Source organism: Eptesicus fuscus, chromosome 12 (assembly GCF_027574615.1).
Source record: "Eptesicus fuscus isolate TK198812 chromosome 12, DD_ASM_mEF_20220401, whole genome shotgun sequence".
In the NCBI taxonomy this organism is placed as follows: Eukaryota; Metazoa; Chordata; class Mammalia; order Chiroptera; family Vespertilionidae; genus Eptesicus; species Eptesicus fuscus.
In genome coordinates, this window is record NC_072484.1 from 15,264,375 (window position 1) to 15,288,341 (window position 23,967).

Genomic DNA, 23,967 nt, shown 5'->3' on the forward strand with positions numbered 1-23,967 from the left:
TAAAAATGGCTTTAGAAAACCACTGGTTAAAGGGAGGGTGTGTATGAAAAGACAAAAACTAGAGATTAGAAAAATTAAAGCATTACTTGGTAGAAGTAGATAAAAATCTGAAAACTGTCATAGTTCATATATGCATTCTTATAAAATCTAGCCCAAGGTTCTATTTATGCAATACAGAAGGGCCTTAGTACCTCAACAGGTAACAAAAGGCTTAAAGTGGGTGTGGCTCACATGGTTACAGAAAATCTGTATCTGGAGCAGAGATAGAATCACGATTCTTTTTTGTGTATTTTTTTGTTTTTTATTAATCCTCATGGGAGGTTATTTTTTCCATTAATTTTTAGAGAAAGTGGAAGGGACAGGGAGAGACAGAGAGAAACATTGATGTGAGTGAGACACACTGATTGGTTGCCTCCCATGCGCGCCCTGGATGGAGCCTGCAACCGAGGTACATGCCCTTGACTGGAATCGAACCTGCAACCCTTCAGTCTGCGGGCTGATGCTCTAACCACTGAGAAAACTGGCTAGGGCTCACAATCTACTAAAGGATATACCCATATTCATAAAAATGATATTTTCACCTCCAGTGCTTTTTAATCCTTAATGTGCATAAAAAGCAAGTGGAGTACTTGTTAATAACACAGAGCTGTGGGGAGTAGCTCAATTACCCATTTCTCCAGGAATGTCCCCAGATTTGTGTTGGGCAGTACACTCCTCCCCACCCAACCTCCGAGCTTTGGGAACAGACCTAGCTGATGCCAACCAGCAGCCTCTGGTCCAGTGATGAGTTCAAGGTCAGCACAGGACCCAATCTGAACCAATGAGATGCAAATAGGCTTTTGTATTAGGGCTCCTAGAAAGAGGCATACCACCACTCTTTTCCTGTTGGACTTGGTGTGATTAAAAGTCTAAAGCCACCTCCCCCATCCTGCAACCGCTGAGGAAGCACCAATCTGAGAAAGGGTCAAGATGGAAGAGACAAATAATCAAACAGGGTCAGTTTTCTGATTAACCAGCATTGCCCTTGAATTCTTACTGTGCTCTGGGCACCAATAAATTCTCTAGTTAGAGAAGCCAATTTGATGGGTTTCTACCACTTGTCAGCAGAAGAATCCTAGCCAATATTCAAGTCTGGTGTAGAAAAATTCCAAAATTTAGGCAACATAAAGAAGAACATGAAAAATCATGTATGAGGCTCATAATAGCACCCAGAGGTAACCACTGACCATCTCTCGTGTTACAGGGCAGGTTCCCTGGGTGGCAGCCTCAATAGAGATCTGCATACTGGGGATTTATTAGGGTGAGCTTATGGCACCCTCCACACGAGATGGGCCTGGGTGAGCACCACAGTATCCATTACATCTGCACATCTTCTTTTCGTCCATTTAATTTATATGTTTTCTTTTTCTTTGAAAATTTAGGTCATATTTAAGTGCTGTTTAATATATTGGTATGTTTTATTGGCTAATATTACATTATGAGCATTTTCATCATTAAATATTCTTTAAATGAATCACAAACATAGTTTTAGATTCCTTCATATAGGTACCATAATGTATTTAAGCACTCTCTTACTATTGGATAAGAGTATTTCCAATATTCTTTCATCTTCATACATAAATTTTTGTTTGCATCTCAGCAACAAGTTTCTTAGGACATATTTCTGGGAGTGGAAATAAAGAGTAAAAGGATATGAACTACTTTAGTATTCTGGCCAAATTGCCCTTTGAAATTTCATGTTAATTTACATTCTGATTAGTGCTATATTTGTCTCATTAAGAATTAAATGTTTCTAATTTTTATTTCTTACCAATTGACCAAAATGCTGTCTCATTTTTGCATTGGTTTCTTCTCCCTAACTAGAGGTAAGTTCAAAGATTTTAAAACATCTATTGATTTTATTTTTTGTTTTTCTTCATATGCAAATAGTCTGGTCTTTGTTGTTGTTAGTTTTTCTATTCAGGTATTAAATTGTCTTCTTATTGATTTATTAAAGCTCTTTATATATCAAATATATCAACACTGTGTATGGCATATTTGTTTAAAATATCCTTCTATTAGTCAGCTGCATTTTAATTAAATTAGGGTGGTTCAAAAAACATTATATACTAAAAAAAAAAAAAAAAAAAAATCTTGTTTTCCTTCCATGCTCTAAAAAGAACTTTCCCATCGTGTAACATGATAAAGATCAATCTTCACTCACACTCCTTATCTAGCACTCAACCTACTTCCTCAGGAAAGCTTCCTCTGACTGGGCCGAAGCTTCCAAAGATACATACGTAGAACTATGTACCCATTGCTGGTACACCCATCACAGCTGCGTGTTTACCTTTATGCGAGTGTTTATAAGCTTTGAAAGGATCAGGAACATGTCTGTATGCTGTTCACTGTTGTATTCTCAGAATTTGGCACAGAACCTAGCACTAGATTTATTATCTAATTTTGTATGATTTTAATATTTACATTTAATTCTTCAGTCACCTGGGAATCTATTTTCCTGTAGACTATGAAGAACATTTTATTCTTTATTTTGTACCACCTTTATAGAATAAACATTCCTTTTCCCACTGTTTTGACAAACATTTTGTCACATACCTATGTCTAGACATACCTTTACTAACACATACACACACACACACACACACACACACACACACACTCTAAATTGTTACTATATTGGGGCCTATGGTGGAACTTTCTTGTGTTACATTGTTCAATCCATAGAATCTACCAACATGGCATCATTTTGACTATTGTAGAGTTACCTATTTTTTAATATCTGACTGGACATGTAACTTCTTGATATGACTCTGTCCCAAAATGTATTAGTTAAAATCACTTGATCAAGCCCTCACCGCCAATAAGACAATTTTAAAAATAAATCATTAAATTGAAATGGTAGGGAGCTCCTTATTCCATTCTCTTTTTTTAACTTAATGGATATTCTTTTGGCCAAAGGTGCATGCCCTTACTTGAGCAATCCCGCCCGGTGGAAGACGTAGAGGTCCTGCTCCAGGGTGCAGTTGTTGAAGGGGACCACCTTCACAAAGTTCTGGATGAGGACAAACTCAGGGGTGAGATGCGGCAGAGAAATGAGGCAGAAGTTCTTGTCCTAACAGGATGGGAGCAGTACACAAGGAAAGACAATCAGAAATCGTTTATCACCACACTGAACAAAATTCCTGCTGGAAAACAATAAAGAAAATTGGAGTAAAATGTGTAAAGGAGAGGGTATGCAAATTAAGCTTTCCTATAATTTGGAAAGTAATCATATAAAACTCAGCGGAATAAGCAACCGCCAGCACCTGACTGAAACCTGGATAAATGAATATTATGAACAATGGAACCCGTTTGGCACGGCTCCTTTGCGGACGTAGATTTTTAGGACAGTTGCCCTTTCAGATTCATTTGCTGCCAGGAGTGAACCAGGGAGTGTGGTGTCACAGCAAAGGCCCGGGGCTTACTAAGTGGTATTGTACCAGCCTGGTCCCCTCCTCTGTGAGAGGACTTTTCTCTTCTAAAACCCTGTGATTATACATGAAGAGATGTCTGTGTATGTTATGACATGATTCCATTTGGGTGAACAGATCTAAGGACATGTTTAACCTGGGAGGTGGGCTTGCTTAGCCAACACAGAAGGGTCCACATATCCTGACAGCTGCCACTCACCTTCTAGATCCGCACTGTCCAACATGGTAGCCAGTAGCCACATCTGACCACTGAGCATTTTGAATGTGGCTACTGAGACTCGGGAACTGGATTTTTAATTGAATTTAATTTTAATTTAAAAACTGATACTGAATTCAGTTATTGGAAACATTTTCTGTATGTTTACAACAACTTGGTAATCCGAATCTACTTATTCAATTGTAAATTTTATAAAATCCAAATGCAGATCAAGTATTTCTGATGAAAAATTACTGCTTGTATTGATAGGCTATAAGTGTGTAAAATATACATTGAATTTCAAAAACTGAGAAAAAGTGTAAAGTATCTCACTCACAATTTTTCATACTGATTACATGTTGAAATGATTAAATTTTGGACATACGGAGTTAAATAAAATGTACTGTTAAAGCTGAGTTCACCTGTATCTTTTTATATTTTTTAATGTGTCTGCTGGAACATTTAGAATGACTACTTACCCAGCTCGAATTTGCTGTTCCCGACCACCAGTGCCCTGCATATCCATTTAACCCTCGGCCAGGTGCCGGTAGGAATAGCCTGCTCTTCCCAGAGCTAATTTGTCCCTTTGGGATCTTGCCCCCTCCTGAACTCTGTGAAGGTATTACTGATGCTAATCCAAAACCCTGGGGACATTTGTGCAACCCAAAGGAGTGAACCATTGTTTGACCTAATCTCCCTTTTTTCTAGCAAAATAACACAGCTCCTCCTGGGGGCATGAGAGTCAAGTTGTTGAATGCAAAGAACTGCAAATAAGCATTGGGTGCCAAGTCTTGGTGGGCTTCCTCAGCGAGGAGGAGACGCTAATGAGTTGCTGTCGCTTGGATCTGAAGGACTCAGAATGAAGTAATGAAGGTATCTTATTTCTGTCTCCCCAAGTCCTGAAATAAGATAGAATGAAAAAGTAAACAAGCCTTGCCCTGGCCAGGTGGCTCGGCTGGTTGGAGCGTCATCCCAGGCACCAAAAGGTTGAGGGTTCGATTCCCAGTCAGGACACATACCTAGGTTTCGGGTTTGATCCCCGGTCAGGGTGCATAAGGGAGGCAATCAACTGATGTTTCTCTCACATCAAAGTCTCTCTCTCTCTCAAAATAAATACAAACATATCTTTGGGTGAGGATTAAAAAAAAACAAAAAGTAAATATTTCTTTTACCTTTTTAAATCCATCATTGCTTTTGTAATACTAAAACATCTGCCTTTACATGGACTACAAAACAGGAATGAATTAAATTTAGTGACATTACTTAGGGGCACCTGGCTGGTGTGGCTCAGTGGTTGAGCACTGACTCGTGAACCAAGAGGTCACCAGTTCGATTCCCAGTCAGGGCACATGCCTACGTTGTGGGCTGGATCCCCAGTAGGAGTTGTGCAGGAGGCAGCTGATCAATTGATGATTCTCTTCACCACTAATGTTTCTATCTCTCCCTCCCTCTCCCTTTCTCTCTCTTTAAAACTCAATAAAAACAAAGAAAAAAATTACTTTGGGGCATCTCTGAAGTAAACCAACTTTGTAAATCATATTTTAGGATAATCTACATTGCTTTATAAGCGTTGAAATGCCTTAAAATTTAAAAAAATATATATGATGGAGAACATTATTGCAAGGCTTCATTGTATTAACCAAATGAGGATATACAATCTATGATCACAAAGCTTTCAGGCAACATAATCCAACTGTATTTGTTTTTTGCTTCACTATACAGAATATCAAGGAAAAAATGAAGCAGTAGATACTTTGCTTGTAATTGGCCAACTGCAGAAGTACAGTTGTTAACTTTCCTTAACTTACAAGAAAAAGTCTTTATAAAAACCCATGTGTCCCTCAGTTATCTCCCTTCCCCACTTTCTTTCTCCAATAAAGTGGTAAATCGTTGGTTAGAACCTCCATCCCTTGACAACAATGAAACAAAAAACGGAGAAAGAGGCAGGACACCCTGAGGTGTAGCATCTTGTTTGCACTTGAATGTGTGCCTAGGGGAGCCCCTCCTACAAGCCAGGCACCAAGTCAGGCAGGACCAAGCTGGAAATCAACCACAAGTACCCACTTTCCTAGCCGCAGAAAAGCAATGTAATGGTGTCAGAATTCCTTGAGCTAATGTAAGCTATAAAGTAATACCATAGTCTAATCACTTCGGCATAATTTCTGACATTTGCATGTACTTACCAGCATTCTATTAATGATTTGATTATTTAAAAAAAACAAGCAAAACACTGATCATGCTATCTCTAAAAGAAATTGTGCACTGAAAGAAAAATTGTTAAAACAGCATGACAGGAAAATTATCAAAAAATGACAATATTTTCTATTTTTTAAGAGTTCATGTTATATAAGTTAACCTTATTATCAGAACACAGAAGCAGCTGAAATCTCTACATTCAGAGCATTTTAAATGTTTGGACAAGAATATGGCATTTCACTTTTCTAGCTTACAAAGCCAATTACGTTGCTCAAAATTCAGCATGTACTTACAGGAAAAAGGCTGAAAACAAATTTCATAAAGTCCAATGACCTGTAAACAAAACAGCAGCATGGTCACTGGCCTGCAAGCAAACGCAGCCTCTGTGTATATTTAAAGAGACGAGGCTCTCTCCCCCTCAGGCAGCGATTAGCCAACCACCAGTCAGAATTTGTGTCTAGCTGAACATGAAGCAGATGCAGAAGCCGTAAGCTTCATACGTCAGTAATAAAGTACTTTTCTAGAACTGAAGGTATATTATAGCAATTAATAATCTCTGTTCATTCAAAAAGCAAGCTAGTCATTCTTGGACGTGATCCCTTCCTGCCTTTTCAGAAGAGCTGGGGGGAGATGTGGGCATATTATAAGCTACTCTGACCTTTTTCTCTTTTACATGCAAAAGATTTTCTGACCAGTGGTGGGTGACATATATCCAAAGGCAAGCCATAATGGGTCATCAGATTTCTGTTTGAAAATGCAAAAATCACATTCCAAGCACAATCATATATGAAAGCACAGTGGGAAATAAATATACGCAACAAATCTAGGAGGGTTTATGGGCTTTTTAGATGGCTACAATGTAATTAAAATAAAAGGATTTCCCTTTTCAACCTTCCAGATCGCCAAAGAAATTGAAAACTTAAGAGGAAAAAAGTATAAGTAAAGGAAAGTTCTAAGCGAGGCTAGGAGACTGGGAATGTGTTTAAATACAATCTTTCAAAGGGAAATGCCCAGCAGTGCTCTTGGTCACCTAAAAGGTATTCCAGAACCTTCCTGTCTATCAAAGTGGACCAGTCTATTTCTCTGCGAGATGGTTCTGTGGACCAAACGGTGGAGTTGGTGGGTACCCTCCAAATGTGGAATCTAGGCATCGAGGGCAGGGGCCCACATCCAGACTACAGGGGGCAGCAGGCACAGAACATGGGGGTGCTCTGGAGGGGCAGGGAGTGGGTGACTGAGTCGCCAGCATGGCACCATGACTCCTCCTTCCCACAGCTGCCCTAGATTGTTGTTCTGCGTCTCACTAACCCCCCTCTCAAGCTACCACTGGGTGAGGCTCCAGCCCCAGGTTCCGGAGAGAGCTTGAGGCAAGGGGCTCAGACGCCCAGCCCAGCCCAGCCCATCAGCTCAGGAATGAGCACACAGCCCGATCGGGCCAAAGGGGCTTTAGATGGAGAGCTAGGCCCCAACCAGACTCGTGCTCACGAGCTTTTGGTGCAGAGTCCGAGCCCACCGTCCACTTTTTTAGCCCCCATGGAGACACTGCTCTGAGAATGGGGCCAGCAGCAGGGAACCAGAGCTGGGAGGTGCGGGAGAGAAAGTTGGCCCTTGATTGGGTGATTAAGTCCTGAATCAAGGCCCAGTGAGACTCAGTCCTGCCACTGCACTTATCCTTCATCATGTGAGGCCATTAGTCCATATTTTCAAAGCTAGTTGGAGTTGGAGTTTCTGTTGCTTGCAACCAAAAAAGACTCCAGTCAAGCAGAAACCCAAATTCCAAGTTTCCCCCAAATAAAAACTTCAGAGGATGGGGAGCAGCACAAGGTTACATAAATGATCATTTTCCAGATCCCCAACTGTTACATAGGCGAGTCAGACCCCAGGCAGCCCAGTGCTGAGGGCCTTACTTTATGGACTGGAATCTCTGGGAATGGGGCCAAGGAATCAGTGCTTATAAAAGAGTTTACTAGGAGATTAGGATTAGGTGTGGCCAGGTTTGGAAACCATTGGCTCTGTAAGATTCAAATGTCAGGCCACCAACACCCTAAGAATGCCTTGCCATAACAGACAACCTGCGGCTCAGTACTTGCCTCGCTTCATACTTCTCATCAATGCAAAACAGCTGGATACAAAAGGCAGAAGAGGCTCCCTTGTAGACGGGGCGGAAAAAGGTGGTTTCCCCAGGCTGTAAGGATGCCGCGCTCACATGACTGAAACGGTAACTCTTAACATCTTCAAGGTATGACCATCTCATCTGAAACACATCAGAGCCAGGCCTCGTGTTAAGGAGATGCTCTTAGTAAGATACTTAAAAGATATTAAAAATGTATAAAAGGACAGAAACAAGTTCTCACACGAAGGTCAGAAAAAAAAAAAAAAAAGGTTTCAGCTGGCCTTTGATACACGAGGCACATTTAAATGCATCCCTGGAACCCTCAGGCTGGTGGGAATGCAGACTGGTGCAGCCACTGTGGAGAACAGTATGGAGTTTCCTCAAAAAACTGAAAATGGAACTCCCATTTGACCCAGTAATCCCACTCCTAGGAATATATCCTAAGAAACTGGGAACACCAATAAGAAAGGATATATGCACCCCTATGTTCATAGCAGCACAATTTATAATAGCTAAGATCTGGAAACAGCCTAGGTGCCCATCAGCAGATGACTGGATCAGAAAACTGTGGTACATCCACACAATGGAATACTATGCTGCCATAAAAAGAAGGAATTCTCATCATTTGCAGCAACCTGGATGGACTTGGAGAACATTATGTTAAGTGAAATAAGCCAGTCAATGAAAGAAAAATACCACATGATCTCACTCATTTATGGATAATAAAGAACATTAAAAACTTGAACAAAAAGATAGATACAGAGGCAGTAAAGCATCAAACAGTCTGTCAAATTACAGCAGGAAGGTTAGGGAGAGGTGGGGAAGATAAGAGATCAATCAAAGGACTTGTATGCATGCATATAAACATAACCAATGGACGCAAAACTCTGGGGGGGTGAGGGCATATATGGGAGTGGGGTGGGGGGGGGCAATGGTAAGATATGTACACATATAATACCTTAATAAAAAAATAGAAAAATAAATAAATAAAATAAAAATAAAATAAATGCATCCCTGGGTAGAGGTTAGAGCATGGTCATACTCTATACATGTTAATTCCATAAGCAAAACACCTCTGTCCTCAAAAAAAAAAAAAAAAGTGTTTTCATTGTGATTTTGTGCTACAAGAATTTGTGGATCTTGGGACTATTCCAGCGGTTTGGTGGTAAAGTGGAGTCTGGGAGGTCCGACTGCCCATAGGCACCTGGAAGCTTAGCTCTGAGTCCTTCTGGTCTCATTTTAGGGGTTCTAAGATGGTGTGACAGCTCAGTTAGAGGGAAATGATTCCTTCTGAGATCCTTCTCGGAGTTCTTTTAAGTCCAAGTAATACATGCATATGGTAAAAATTAAAGTAACACTTATACCAAAAACTTATAATGAGGAGTCCCCCGTCCCCCCGAGTGCCTCTCCCCTTGGCTAGCATTTCCAAATTTCTTATTTCTTTTGGTATTTACCTCTATATTTCTGATTATGTGCTTACACTGTTATTTCTTAATTCATCAGTTTTTGAAGTTCCCTTTTTGGTATTAGTGTGATGGGTAGATGTAACCCCCTTACAGTACCTGCTTCCCTTTATCCTAACCCTCCCCCATAATTATAGCATAATTCATGGTTAAAACAGTTAGTATTTACATTATAATAAATATGTAGGTATCACTGTTACTGAGTGAGGAATGTAATAAGACTGTGCTCTCGTCTGTGTACTTTTATTTGATCCTCTTGGTTTCCTAATTTTTTTTCACATGCTTTGTCAGATTTGCCACCTGTTTGTCAATATTTTCCAAACAACCAAGCGTTTGGGATAATCTAGGGCTTCATTTCTTCTCTCCTCCTCCTCTGACCTCGCCTTGCTCACCTGCCTGCTGAACCACCTGCTTTCTTGTTTATAGCTCCTGCTCCAGTTCCAGGTGTTTTCCTTGTCCTCTTTGTCATGGTTTATGCCTATTATCACTGCAGCACTTTTCCAGCTTCCTAAATGCAACGGTTCTTGGTAGGTAGCAAAATTCAACAACTGACTGGGTACTTTGTGGTGTAATCAAGCACAAACCTGGCATTTTATTGGGCGACCATCTCCAGGGACATTATCTGGAGGCTTTTTCTTTGGGCCTGTCAGGTTTTGAGGGGAATTAAATTCTCCAATCGCCTGCATGAAGGACTTGGTAGGCAGAACAGTGGTCCCCAAAGATGTGCATGGCCTAATTCCCAGAACCTGAGGAGGCATGTGGCCCGCCGGCCGCAAGTTTGACCTGCTTGCTTTACAGGGTAAAAGAGACTTTTGTCCATGTCATTAAGTTAAGGACTTTGATACAAGGAGATTATCTTGGATGATCTGGATGGGCCCAAATCATAAGAGTCCTTGTAAGAGAAAGTCAGGAGGGTCCGAGTAGATGCCATGCTACCAGCTTTGAAGATGGAAGGGGCTACATGCCAAGGAATGCAAGTAGGTTTTAGAAGTTGGTAAGAGACTGACTTCTTCCCTCCAGCCTCCAGGAGGAATAGGGCCCTGTTTGCACCTGGATCATAGCACAGAAAGACCTGTTTGGGGTGTCTTACATCCAGAACTGCAAGATAATACATTTATGTTGTGTGTTAAGACACTAAGTTTGTGGTAATTTGTTGCTGTAGCAATAAAAATACTAATACAAAGACCTGACATTTGGGGAAAACAGCAGGAGGAGAATGCAGGGGTTCCTCCATTGGGAATGGAAAAATCCCACTTATTCTTCTAACCTCTGTGTTTCCCCATTCCACAGCCTCATATGTACAGGCTGAACCTGAATTTGGAGCCGCTTTGGTTCAGACTCTCCAGAGAGAGGTCATCTGGTCGTTTCACTTGGGGGCTGGATGACAAGTGACATGCTGTCTGCAAGGAACCTAGTGTCCCCGACACTATAACAGACCCATGTTTCAGGCCAGTCCTGGCCCCACCTTCCTCAGCAGACTAAGCCGGTGTGAACGCCACCACGGATTTCCTTCACGCCAAACATTTTCAAGTGCTCATCTTCCAACATCTCTCCCAGCCTCATTGTCCTTGTAAATGTGAACCCTTCTTATTCCTTTACTGTTATTTCAGCGGTTGTGTGTGTGTTTGTGTGTGTGTGTGTGTGTGTGTGTGTGTGTGTGTGTGTGTGTGTGTGTTTCCCCAAAAGGGAGAGGCAATAAACGGGAGATCAATCCACCTTGTTGGCCCAGTTGCCCTCCAGGGTTCCAGTACTTCTGAGGCAGTGGGGACCATCCTGGGCCCCACCACATCCTTGTTTGGGTTCCTAAAGGAATGGCTACCCTTTTAGAAATATCGAAGAGAAAATTGCTCCCTGGTGTGGCATGCCTGACTCTCTCCTCCCCAAGGTATGGAGGGTGAGTGCCCTACAGTGGTTCTCCCCAGAAGCAAACTCTGACGTAGGCATATTTTGGGGAATGAAGCCAGGGGGGTGGGAAAGTGAGGCAAGGAAGGGAAAGGACAACAATGCAGAGTGTTTAATGAGTAGGTTACCTACTCAAGATCCCAGACTGGCAACTAACTGATGTTTCTCTCTCTCTCTCTCTCTCTCTCTCTCTCTCTCTCTCTCTCTCTCTCTCTCTCTCTCTCTCTCTCTCCATGTCCTAGAATGAGGATTAAAAAAACACCCCCACAAAACCCAGCAATAATCTGGCCTCTCCCAGGGACAGCAACTGGCAGAAGATGCTACCACTCTTGGCCTGATCCGTCACAGGAAGGAGCAGTTACAGGAACCTAGGATACAGATGAATGACATATACATGTAAGTGTGTATATGAGCACATGTTTGTACATCTGATACGGAGAACTGCAGAAAATTCTTACAAATGCTTTGCCCCTACAAAATGTTTTCTCTGTAGACAATGGAAAAAAAGAGAAAATCGCTAATTACTGAAATTGTTGCAAACAATTTATGAAGGAAGTGTAACTTCTCAGTCTGAGCTGTGCAAGAGATAGAGAATAGAAGATTAATCACAGTAAAGGAAAAGTTAATCGAGGGAAGTTTTGTGGAGTAGACCCTAAAGGAGGTGGCAGATAGAAACCTGTAGAGAGAGGCAGGGAGCCTGGAGGAGAAAAGGTCACGGACTCAGGAGGCGAGGTGTGGACCACGTGGGGCCACCCAGACAGCACACAAAGCCCTGCGAGAGCCCTACCTCCATCGCACTTCCGGGTCTAGTTGTAAGTTCCTCCATTGAGGCTTCTTCAGCATTTTTCCCCTGCAAATGACAATGGCAAAACATGAGAATTTATCAGCAGCCCAGTGGCTCAGAGCCAGAGCTCTGAAGCAAACCGCCTGGGTTCAGGTCCAATGCTTACTGGCTGTGTGGCAGTGAGAATGTTTCGGGGCCTCAGTTTCATCTGGAAAAAGGGGCTAAGAGCAGCACCTACCTCATAGATTGTTATGAGAATAAAATAAGAACCAATAGGTAAGATAGATGATAGAGAGATAAGACAGATATTTAGCACAATGCTGGCAATTCCTAATTCTCTACAGATGTTAGTAATAATAACTAGCATAAAATACGTTTCTTCTTTATACTGTTAAAAAGCTGCACTAGGTTTTTAAAACTGCTTTATTGAGGTATAATTGACATATAATAAACTGCATATATTTGAAGTGTACCTTTTGAAAGTTTTGACCTATGCATGCACCCATAAAAATATCACCTTAAAAATAATGAGCATATACATCACTCCTAAAAGTGCCCCCCAGCCTCACCCCATGCCATTCTGCAACCCAGGCAAACAATGACCTGCTTTTTGTCATTATAGATTATACTCAGAGTCTATGGATCGTCTGTTCTGCTCCATTAATCTATGTGTTGACTTTGACACCGTTACTACACAGTCTTAATTCCAATAACTTAATAGTAAGTCTTGAAATCAGAAGCATCAGTCCTACAACTTTGTTCTTTTTCCAAAGTTGTTTTGGCTACTCTGGGTCCTTTCCACTTCTATGTGAACTTTGGAATCAATTTTTCAATTTATATAAAAATTCCTCCTGGAATCTTGACTGGGATTTCACTAACCAATTTGCGAAGAATTGACATCTTGGCAATATTGAGTCTCCAACCATGAACATGGGATATCAGGATATCTTTTCAATTATCTAAGTCTTTTTACATTCTCTCAGAAATATTTTGTAGTTTTCAGTGTATACAGATCTTAAGCATCTTTTGTCAGATTTATCTCTAAGTATTTTGTATATTTGTACTCTTGTAAATAATATTTACCTCAATTTCTAATTGTTCATTGCTATTCTATAGAGGTAAAATTAAACTTTGCATATTAATTTTGTGTATATTTAGCAACTTGCCAAAATACATATTAGTTCTAGTTGCTGTTTTGTAGATTCTAGATGATTCTCTTCAAATAAAAGAGAGTTTTAATTCTTCCTTTCCAATCTAGATGCCTATTATTTCTTTCCTTGTCTTTTTGTACTGACCTCAGCCTCCAGTATAAATTTGAATGGAAGTGGTGAGAGAAGACATTCTTGCCTGATTTCTGACCTCGATGGAAAGCATTCAGTATTTTACCATTAAGTATGTTAGCTATATAGATTTTTCAAAAATAACCATTATCAAATAGAAAAAGTTCTCTTTATCAGTACCTTTTCACTATTTGATTATCACAATATGGTATGTTTTCTTTGTTTCCTGTGCTTGCTATTTGTTAAGCTTGTGGGTTTGTTGTTTTTATAAAATTTAGAATTTTTTTAGTTATTACTTCTTCAAATATTGTTTTGTTCCAACTTCTCTCTCCTCTTTTTTATGGACTCCAATTATATACATATTAGGTACCTGAAGTCATCCAAAAGTGATCATTTTTTAAAACTCTCATTCCTGTTTCAAGTTCACTAATCTTTTTTATTGCGATATCTAATCTGTGGTTAATCTTCCAGTGTATTTTTCAACTCATGAATTGTAGTTTTATTTCTACAAGTTTTATTTGGGGTGCTTTTATATCTTTTATGTCTCTCCTTAATCTTTAGAACGTATATCATTATAATAACTGTTTTAATGTTTTGTTCACTACTTCTAACATCTACTTCAGATCTGGGTTGGCTTCAATTGAGTCATCTCCACTTTATGCAACATGTATTCCCAGTTTTTGAGGACCTGGTCATTTTTTATTGGATTCTGAACATTATGATTTAACCTAACTGGGCGATGATAATTTCGTATTACTGCAGATATTCTTGAACTTTGTTCTGGGACTCAGCTAAGGTACTTGGAAAAAGTTTGATCCTTGTGGTCTTGCTTTAAAAATGTGTTAGGCCTGGAGCCGTGCTCTCTCTCGAGGTAACTGTTCCTACTGATGCAGGACCCTGCTGTGCACTCTCCCAGTGCCTTGTGTCGTGAGGTTCTCCCGCCTGGCTGATGGGGTCAGGCACTCTGCCCAGCCAGTGCGAGCACTGGGCACTGTGAACTCTGATCCTTCTGGGAGGTTCGCTCACCCTGGCCTTCAGTAGTTTCCTCACATGCATGAGCTGGTGACCCTCTGCTGGTGTAGAACCTCTCTGTGAAGCTCTCTGCCCTCAGGCACTCTGTCCTGCAAACCTGAGTGGCTCTAGTCTCCAGGGACTTACAGATCTGTCTCCACAGTCCAGGAAATCCCCGGGCTCCCCGGGTTCCTGCCGCCCTGCGCTGTGGCCTGGAACTCTCCCCAGGCAGCACCCCGGCGATCAGAGGACTCGCCCGGCTCCTTGCCCATCACTCAGAGGTCACTCTCCATCGTTACCTGAGGAGCAGTGTCTTAAAAACTGTTATTTCATGTATTTTGGCCAGTTTTTAGTTGTTTCAGGCAGGACAGTAAATCCAGTTTCTGTTACTCAATTGTTGCCAGAATAGAATTTCCTTGCACAGAGTTTTGTTTTGCTTGTTTTTAAATTCCATTCATCAGCTTCATGTCCCTCGATCTAATCCATGACATAGGACCTTCTTTAAAAGATTCGGGTATCCCTCAGTCCCTTCTTCTGGGAGATTTCCCACCTTCTTTCCCACAAACTGAGTGAGGGCGCTGTCCGCTCCCCCAACCCGTCACCACCTCTTGGAGGCCGAGGCTGCTTTGGCCGCTTTTAGCACCTAGGCAAGTGCCTGAGCCATTTGAGCGCCCAACTTCTGTGCAGAGACTAAATCCGCACTGGAAACGCAACGCCCAGCCAGCCACAGACTGGGCCCTTTTGCGGTCTGTGGGAGAGGAACGCATTTTCCATAGAGACAATATGAAAATCGGGAGGAGAAGCCAGGTGGCCTAGTGCTAAGACAAACGTCCTCCCTCTTCTCCCAAGATTTTCTTTGCATGAGTTGATGGGCAAGGGCATGTTGCTTTGTCCAAGGTTGGAAAGGAGAAGTAGAAGAGTTGGGCACTACACCTGCCCCTGATCCTGGGCTCAGGGTGGGTTCTGGGCCTCGTGGGACGAAGGAGTCGGCAGGACCAGAGCTGAAGGAGCTGTGTCGTGACACACGCCTTGAGATGCAGGCCACACAGCGCTGGTGAGGGACCAGGCCGACAGTGTTGGCCATGAAGCGAGCCTGGCTGACTGGCCTCCTCTGTTTCCGGCTCTCCTTCTTCAGGTAAGGGCGGCAGGAGCAGCACAGGCGAGCTCTGTCAGCGGCACCCAGGCAGCAGAAGGCGGCCGGGCGGGCTCCTGCTGGGGCCAGGCCAGGACAATGGAGCCAACAGCTTTCCAGGGAGCCGTGGTGGATGCTTCTGTCATTTGCAGGAAGAAAAACGCTGCTTCATTTGCATATGTGGACAGCGTGCAAGTCTCCTCAGACAGTCTGGATTGTTTAAGCGGCTTTCAATGAACAGCTGCCCCCACCTCAGCCTCCTGAGCTCAGGGAATGGGTGCGAGGGCAGGTAGAGCCGTATTCCTGGAGAAAGCAGTGAGGCTCCGTGTCTTCCACAAACACGCCGCCTGCTTCCTCTGGGCTCACTCACTATCACTGCCCCCCGTGCCCCAACTTCAGTGCTCTTAGTGATGGTGGGGCCTTTTCCGCATCAGACCTGAGAATTTCCCACAATAACCCGAGCACCAGGAGCACCCATGACCACCACCAGCAGCCCTTAGGACCACCCCGCCCCCCAGGCATGCGTGAATGATCTCTTACCTGGAAACTGTCCCTTTCCCTGCTGTCTGGAGTGTCAGGTTCCTGTGACATGAGTGTTAGCTGGGAATCCTGGCTGCTATGCCTGCGATAAGTATCTGAGAGAGAGAGAAAAAGAGAGGGGAGGGAGTATAGGAACAGAAAACAGATGATAAATATCTGCAGAGCCACAGGAAATCGGAGACAGCATAGTAGTGTTTCTAAACTGCGGCGTGTCTGGAGAACTGTGTTGCAGAGGACAGCACCATGAGGTGGAAGAACAGGATCTTCACAGCCGACCCCAATTCTCACCTCTCTGTGCCCCCAAGGATGCCAGTGATGGGCCTGGTCTGGCACCAGGAGGCCTTCAGCTTCTGCCAGTTACTGAGCTATGTGATCCTTCCAGAAAAGCCCCCCTCTCCCCGCACTTTGAAGTTCATAACACTGACTATCAACTTCCTGGATGGCAGGCTTTGAAATGATTTTAAGATAGACCATGGCCCAGATGGCTTAGCTCAGTGGTTGAGCATCGACCTATGAACCAGGAAGTCATGGTTCGATTCCTGGTCAGGGCACATGCCTGGGTTGTGGGCTTGATCCCCAGTGGGGGGCATGCAGGAAGCAGCCGATCCATGATTCTATCTCATCATTGATGTTTCTATCACTCTCTCCCTCTCCCTTCCTCTCTGAAATCATTATCTATCTATCTATCTATCTATCTATCTATCTATCTATCTATCTATATACTAGGGGCCCGGTGCATGAAATTCATGCACAGGAGTTGGGGTGTCCCTCAGCCCGACCTACACAATCTCCAATCTGGGAGCCCTCAGGGGATGTCCTACTGATGGCTTAGGCCTGCTCCCCATGGTTCTCTGCTCTCTGCAGACCAGCCTGCTTGATGCCACCACAGGCCCTGGTGTCTGCTCTCTGTGGGGGCCTGCTTGCCCTTAGCCACTGGGTCCAGGGGCAAGCAGGACCCTGCTGTCTGCTCTCTGTGGGGGCCCTGCGGGGACTGCTTGCCCCTCGCTGCCATGACCAGGGACAAGCAGGACCCTGCTGTCTGCTCTCTGGCTCGCCGCCACAGGGGCAAGCAGGGCCCTGGTGTCTGCTCTCTGTGGGGGCCCTGCGGGGACTGCTTGCCCCTCGCTGCCATGACCAGGGACAAGCAGAGCCCTGCTGTCTGCTCGCTCACTGCAGGGGACTGCTTGCTCCTCGCTGCCACGATCAAGGACAAGCAGGGCCCTGCTCTCTGCTCACTCACTGATGGGGACTACTTGCTCCTCACCGCAGCAGCTAGGGGCAAGCAGTCCCCCACAGTCTGCTGTCTGCTCACTCGCTGTAAGGAACGTTCCCGCCCCGCCCCTGGCTGCTTGTGCACCTGGGTCCCAGGGATGTTCCCGCCCCACCCCCAGCTGCTCCGCGCCTGTGCACGTAGGCCCACAGTGGCCTGGGGGTCATTCCGGGACCCCAGCTGCTCTGAGCCTACATACAGGCCTACAGGCTCAGAGTGGCCTGGCTCCTGAGGACACCTGTCCCAGGGATGCAGGCCACTTAGCGCCAGTGAGTGTAAGTGGCCGCAGGGCAGGAACATCTGGTGCGTTGCCATGGCTACACAGCGGATGGTCCCATCCCACCCCCGGATGCTCCATGCCTGCGGAGCAGCAGGACTCCGGCTGCTCCAGGCCTACGTGCCGGCCTACAGGCTCAGAGTGGCCTGGGTACCAAGGATGCCTGTCCCCAGGACACAGGCTGCTTGGCGCCGACGCACGCACAAGTGGCCACCCTGCCCCCAGCCGCTCCATGCCTGCATATGCAAATTAATCATCCATCTTTGTTGGTTAATTTGCATACTCACTCCTGATTGGCTGGTGGGTGTCACAGCGGTATGTTCAATTTGCATATTTCTCTTTTATTAGTGTAGATATATATATATTTAAAGACTGCGGAAAAGACCACAATTAGCTGTATCTGAACGCCAAAGATTAGCACCAGGGCTGCTTGTCTTCTGACAATACTGCGAGCATGCAGTCTGACAGGCACTCTTCACGTTTCTACTTTCTAAGCAAGAAGAACTGGAACTCAGCATTATTGCTGTAATAGGCTCTGAAAAGTCAATAATCAGGGCAATTTCATGTATTTAACATCACTAAAATTATAGTAGAAAACATTTTTCCATCTTCTCAAAAAAGCCCTCTTCTTCTCTTTCTCCTCCTTTTTTTCCTTACTCCTTCCTTCCTTCCTTCCTTCCTTCCTTTTCTTTCTTCCTACCTTCCTGTGTCTTTCTTCCTGCCTTTCTTCCTGTTGGTCTCTCTTTCTTCCCTCCCTCCTTTCCCCTCCCTCTCGCCCTTTCTTTAACTCTCTCTCTCCCTCCACGCCCCTTTTTTCTCTCCCCCTCTTTCCGGTCTCCCACTCGCATGCCTCCTCTCTGGCTCACCCGGTGCCTACTCTGCTGGGAATTCTCAGCCATGACATCTGCTCTCACCCTGTGGGCCTTGGCTCAGAGCAGCCCTAGGATACTGTGCAGGGGCTGGCCCTGCCTGGAATGCTGCCACAGATGCAGAAGGGACTGGTCCTGCTGAAGGCCCCAGAGACACTGCTGCCAGCATGGACCTGCTGCTCGTCTTCTTGTTTCTAACCTTTCCAATGGCCACATCAGACACTGCGCAGCCAGAGGCAGCCCAGATCCTCTCAGCTTCCTCCTCTCCCACTGTTTCCTTCTAGCGCCAGCCAGGGCAACTGCCCTTGCAGATGCCTCTCAACCCCAAGTCCCCAATCACTCATACCCTATACCTGCTTCTGGCAAAGATGTAGGTGAATAAAATAGAATCAAATTCTAAGAGGAAAATTCCATGCCCAGGGGGTGTAAAGGGCGCATACAAAGAAATGCATCATGCTGCAGGTGCAGTGAGAGAGAACTGCATCCCACATAACAAGTAGCTCCTTTGGAGAAAAAAATGAGAGAGAAGTGAAAGTCTTAGAATCCCCCTTCTGACAGAGATACTTTGGAGAGAATAAAATGTATTATGATTCCAGTTCCTGCATACGTCCTGCTTCCCGCAAAACTTCCCAGACAGTCTACATGGAGTTTATAGCATTCTCATGGCAACAAGAGCAGCATAACATGCATATGGTAAAGCGTGTGAATTACCATGTGTATACTTCCATATAACAACTACCCAAATGAAATCTAAAGCATTTCCATGGCCAGAAACTGCCCCACCCACAATCCTCCTGTCCAGCTAATACACCTCTTAAAGGTAGCTGCTATTCTGACTCTTATCATTGATTCCTTTTGCTCAGCAGCAAATTTTTTGTTGTTAATCCTCATTCAAGGACATTTTTTTCCATTGATTTTTTTTTTTTTTTTTTTTTTTTTAGAGAAAGTGGAAGAAAAGGAAGGGGAGAGGGAGAAAGAGAAAGATCAATATGAGACATATCAGTTGGTTGCCTCCTACATGCACCCTGACTGGGGCTGGTTACCAAACCTGCAACCCAGGTATGTGCCCTTGACCAGGAATCGAACCCATGACCCTTCAGTTCCTGGGCCAACGCTTTAACCACCAAGCAACACTGGCCAGGGTACAAACTTTTTGAATTAAAAAAATATAGATAGATAGCTCTCTATTCTTAAGCTGCACTTTATTTTTTATTTTTTAGATCTTTTCCTATTTTACGTTTTAAATTTGAAGAACTACATAAAAACACAACTAAAAGAAAACCAGACTTTCACTGTGCATAATTTATTTTATAATTAGGACAAAATTACTAAGAAGTCAGAAATCGTGAAGAATGGATTAGATTTGCAGTGAACTAATAATCCCAGTGACTGCACTGCTTCACGAGACAATTACCAACTACAACAACTAATTGTCTTGGCTGAACCATCCTGGGGTGTTACAGGTTATTATTAAGCAGCTACCATGCTCGTCCCCAGAGGTGGCTGCATTTCAGAATGGGGTGAGGTGATGCTATATCTCTCTTTCCTGTGTCTCTGGGGCTTTGTGAGGTTGAATTACTTAATTTTCACAGTGTGCCCTGAGATCCCCAAATGTGACACACAACCAAAACACACTTGGGCTGCAAATTTAATTGTTATTTTATTGCTTAAATCACCTATGTAGCTTAGAAGTCATGCACTAGTGCTTTATCCTAGTGAGAGTGAAGGCACAATTTGCTGGGACTTTCTAAGTGAGACTGCTCATCTGAAGTGGGTTTACAACAAAGCTAATGGGGCTGGAGGTTCAGGCCCCTCCCTAGATTGGCCCCTCCCAAGTCACAGCTACTCCTGCATTCATAATTTTTCATTCTTTTTCTTTAAGAGGGCTCCCAAATTGTACATACTTTAGGTCCCACAAAACCTGGCTCTGTTCTGCTCTTTACTAATAGGACTAATACATAAGGAAAGCCAAATAATACATTTTAAAAGGCATTAGGAAAAAATATAAGTATACAATCTGGTGATTTTTTTACATTTATTTTAAATATCAATAAAAGATTTATTAGTGCGATAAAATAAACTAATTATAAAAACATAAATATGGAAGAACAGGTAGTAAACAAAATTTTAAGAAATAAGAACAAAGAGTGGGCCAAATGTCTTAATGAATATTAAGGCATTATAAAGCCACTAGAGGCCCAGTGCACGAAATTCGTGCATGGGGTGGGGGTGTCTCTCAGCCCAGGCTGCACCCTCTCCAATCTGGGACCCCTCGAGGGATGTCCGACTGCCTGGTTAGGCCCGATCCCACAAACAGGCAGTTGGACATCTCTCTCACAATCCAGGACTGCTGGCTCCCAACTGCTCGCCTGCCTGCCTTCCTAATTGCCCCTAACCACTTCTGCCTGCCATCCTGATCACCACCTAACCACTACCCTGCCAGCCTGATTGATGCCTAACTGCTCCCCTGCCAGCCTGTTTGCCTCTAACTACCCTCCCCTGCAGGCCTCATCACCCTTAACTGCCCTCCCCTGAAGGCCCGGTTGCCCCCAACTTCCCTCCTCTGCCAGCCTGGTCACCCCTAACTGCCCTACCCTGCAGGCTTGACTGCCCCCAACTGTCCTCCCCTGCTGGCCTGATCTCCCACAACTGCCCTCCCTTGCAGACCTGGTCCCTCCCAACTGCCCTCCCCTGCTGGCCATCTTGTGGCGACCATCATGTGTCCACATGGGGTCAGTCATCTTTGACTACATGGGGACAGCCATCTTGTATGTTGGAGTGACAGTCGATTTGCATATTATTCTTTTATTAGATAGGATAGAGGCCTGGTGCATGGGTGGGGGCTGGCTGGTTTGCCCTGAAGGGTGTCCCAGATCAGGGTGGAGGTTCCCTTGGGGTGTGGGGTGGCCTGAGCAAGGGGCCTGTGGTGGTTTTCAGGCCGGCAACGCCCCCTGGTGACCCAAGCGGAGGCCCTGGTATCTGGGATTTATTTATCTTCTATAATTGAAACTTTGTAGCCTTGAGCGGAGCCAAGCCTCCTGCTCGCTCCGTGGCCACAGCCATTTTTGTTGGGATTTATTTATCTTCTATAACTGAAACTTTGTATCCTTAAGCAGAGGCCAAGGTAGGCCAGGGCTGCGGAAACTTGGCTTCCTCCATCGCCGGGGGCAACTCAAGCCTCCTGCTCTCTCCAGCTCCATGGCTGCCGCCATTTTTGTTGGGATTTATTTATCTTCTATAATTGAAACTTTGTAGCCTTAAGCGAAGGCCAAGGCAGGCCAGGGCAGGCGTAAAGCTTGGCTTCCTCCATTGCCAGGGAAACCCAAGCCTCCTGCTCTCTCCGTGGTCACAGCCATCTTGGTTGGGTTAATTTGCGTACTCGCTTCTGATTGGCTGGTGGGAGTGGCTTGTGGGTATAGCAGAGGTACGGTAAATTTGCATATTACTCTTTTATTAGATAGGATATTATTAAAATTTTTACTGGCACAGAAATAGAACAAAATGAAATCCAGAAAAGAGCCAGACAATTACAAAATGTTGATATACATTGAGTGGCCAGATTATTATGATCTCTGAACACATAATAATCTGGCCACTCAGTGTATATCCTATATAATAAAAGGCTAATATGCAAATTGTCCCCTCGACCAGGAGTTCGACCAGCAGGCAGGCCGGCCAACTGTCCATGTCCCCTCCCCCTGCCCAGGCTGGCTGGACCTCACCCATTCACAAATTCATGCACCGGGCCTCTAATTATACACACACACACACACACACACACACACACACAAAACACACACACACACACTGAGTGACCAGATTATTATACGTTCAGAGATCATAATAATCTGGCCACTCACTGTATGTTAAAGGTGGCATCTTGGATTGGTGGGAAAATAATAAACTACACAATCAACAGTGCTAAACATATGAGAAAAACTTAATTTGAGCCCCTATTTCATACAATACAAAAAAATTTTGCAGATAAATTAACAGCCTAAATATTTTTTAAATAGTTTGAAATCACAAGAAAAAATATGAGAATATACACTAATAAAAGTGAAACATGCAAATTAACCATCACTCCACTACACCCACCAGCCAATCAGGAGCGAGTATGCAAATTAACCCAACTAAGATGGTGGCTGCCATGGAGCTGGAGCAAGCAGGAGGCTTGGGTTGCCCCCGGCGATGGAGGAAGCCAAGTTTCCTGCCCGCCCTGGCCAGCCCTGGCCTCCACTCAAGGCTACAAAGTTTCAATTATAGAAGATAAATAAATCCCAGATACCTGCTTCCAGCCAGCCCTGGCCTCGGCTCAAGGAGGAACTGAAAAAGAAAAAAAGCCCCTTACCCAGGCTGGCCACACCCCCATGGGGTGAGGGTCCCTGCTGGGGAGCTTGTTCAGTCTGCAAACAGCCATCAGCCCTCACCCAGGCTGGCCAGGCACCCCAGTGGGGACCCCCACCCTGAAGGGGGTGTGGCCAGCCTGCAAACAGCCCTCAGGCTGGCCACACCCCCATGGCCCGATCCCTGTAAATTGGCAGTTGAACATTCCTCAAGGGGTTCCAGATTGAAGAGGGTGCAGAATGGGCTGAGGGACCCTGCCCCCCACCCCCCTGCACAAATTTTGTGCACCAGGCCTCTAGTATCTCTATAACCTTGGGGGTGGAAAATTTCTTCCTTAAATGCAAAAGGCAGCCCTGGCTGGTGTGGCTCAGTTGGTTGGGCATTATCCCATGCACTGATATGTTGCTGGTTCGATTCCCAGTTAGGGCACATACACAGGTTACAGGTTCAATTCCCGGTTGGGTTGTATGCGGGAGGCAACTGATGTTGATTTTTCACCCTCCCATATTCAGGCCCTTTTCCATGTAGTATCCTCTCACTCTGATTCTGGGCTCAGCCATGTGACCCGCTTTAGATTGGTGACATGAGTTACTTCAAAGCCTAAACCTCAAGAGGCTTTTTGTGTTTCCATTCAGCCTCTTACACCTCTGATGCCACCCTGAGAACATGCCCAATCTAGTCTGCTAAAGGGTAAAGCACATGAAGCGGAGCCAAGGCCATCCTAGATTAGCCAATACACAGCCAGCCCAAAGACATGTGAGAAGATACTGTCAAGATCAGCAGCGCTTCCTAACTAAGGCCACCTGTATGAGAAAAACATGTTTATTATGGTATGTAACTGTGGTTTGTATTTGTTTATTAGCAGCACTGTTGTGGCAATGAATTATTGATGATGTAGTCATAAAATATAATAGAACTGATTAAATCCTGAAGCTAGTTCTTTGAAAATACAAATTAAACAGACTCTAGTGATATTTTTTAAAAATACATAAATAAATAACACCATAAATGAAACATAGAAACATAAGGAATACATATAAAGTAAGATGGTAGCTATAAGAATATGAAAAGTAAACAGACCAAATACTCTAATTAAAAGATAATAGTTGTCATACTA

At 44.2% G+C, this 23,967-nt stretch overlaps 1 protein-coding gene across 3 annotated transcripts in view; it reads right to left on the reverse strand.

The window, feature by feature from the left end:
• Nucleotides 1–23,967, reverse strand: part of CFAP61 (cilia and flagella associated protein 61) — a 242,240-nt gene that overhangs the window by 166,147 nt on the left and 52,126 nt on the right. For all 3 annotated transcript variants that reach the window (XM_054724456.1, XM_008141292.3, XM_054724457.1), the window contains exons 8-12: nt 16,088–16,182; nt 12,128–12,190; nt 7,953–8,116; nt 6,156–6,195; nt 2,973–3,112 (exon numbers count right to left, since the gene is read on the reverse strand). In XM_054724456.1, coding sequence (XP_054580431.1) covers nt 2,973–3,112; nt 6,156–6,195; nt 7,953–8,116; nt 12,128–12,190; nt 16,088–16,182 — 502 coding nt within the window. The remainder of the gene's footprint in view (nt 1–2,972; nt 3,113–6,155; nt 6,196–7,952; nt 8,117–12,127; nt 12,191–16,087; nt 16,183–23,967) is intronic.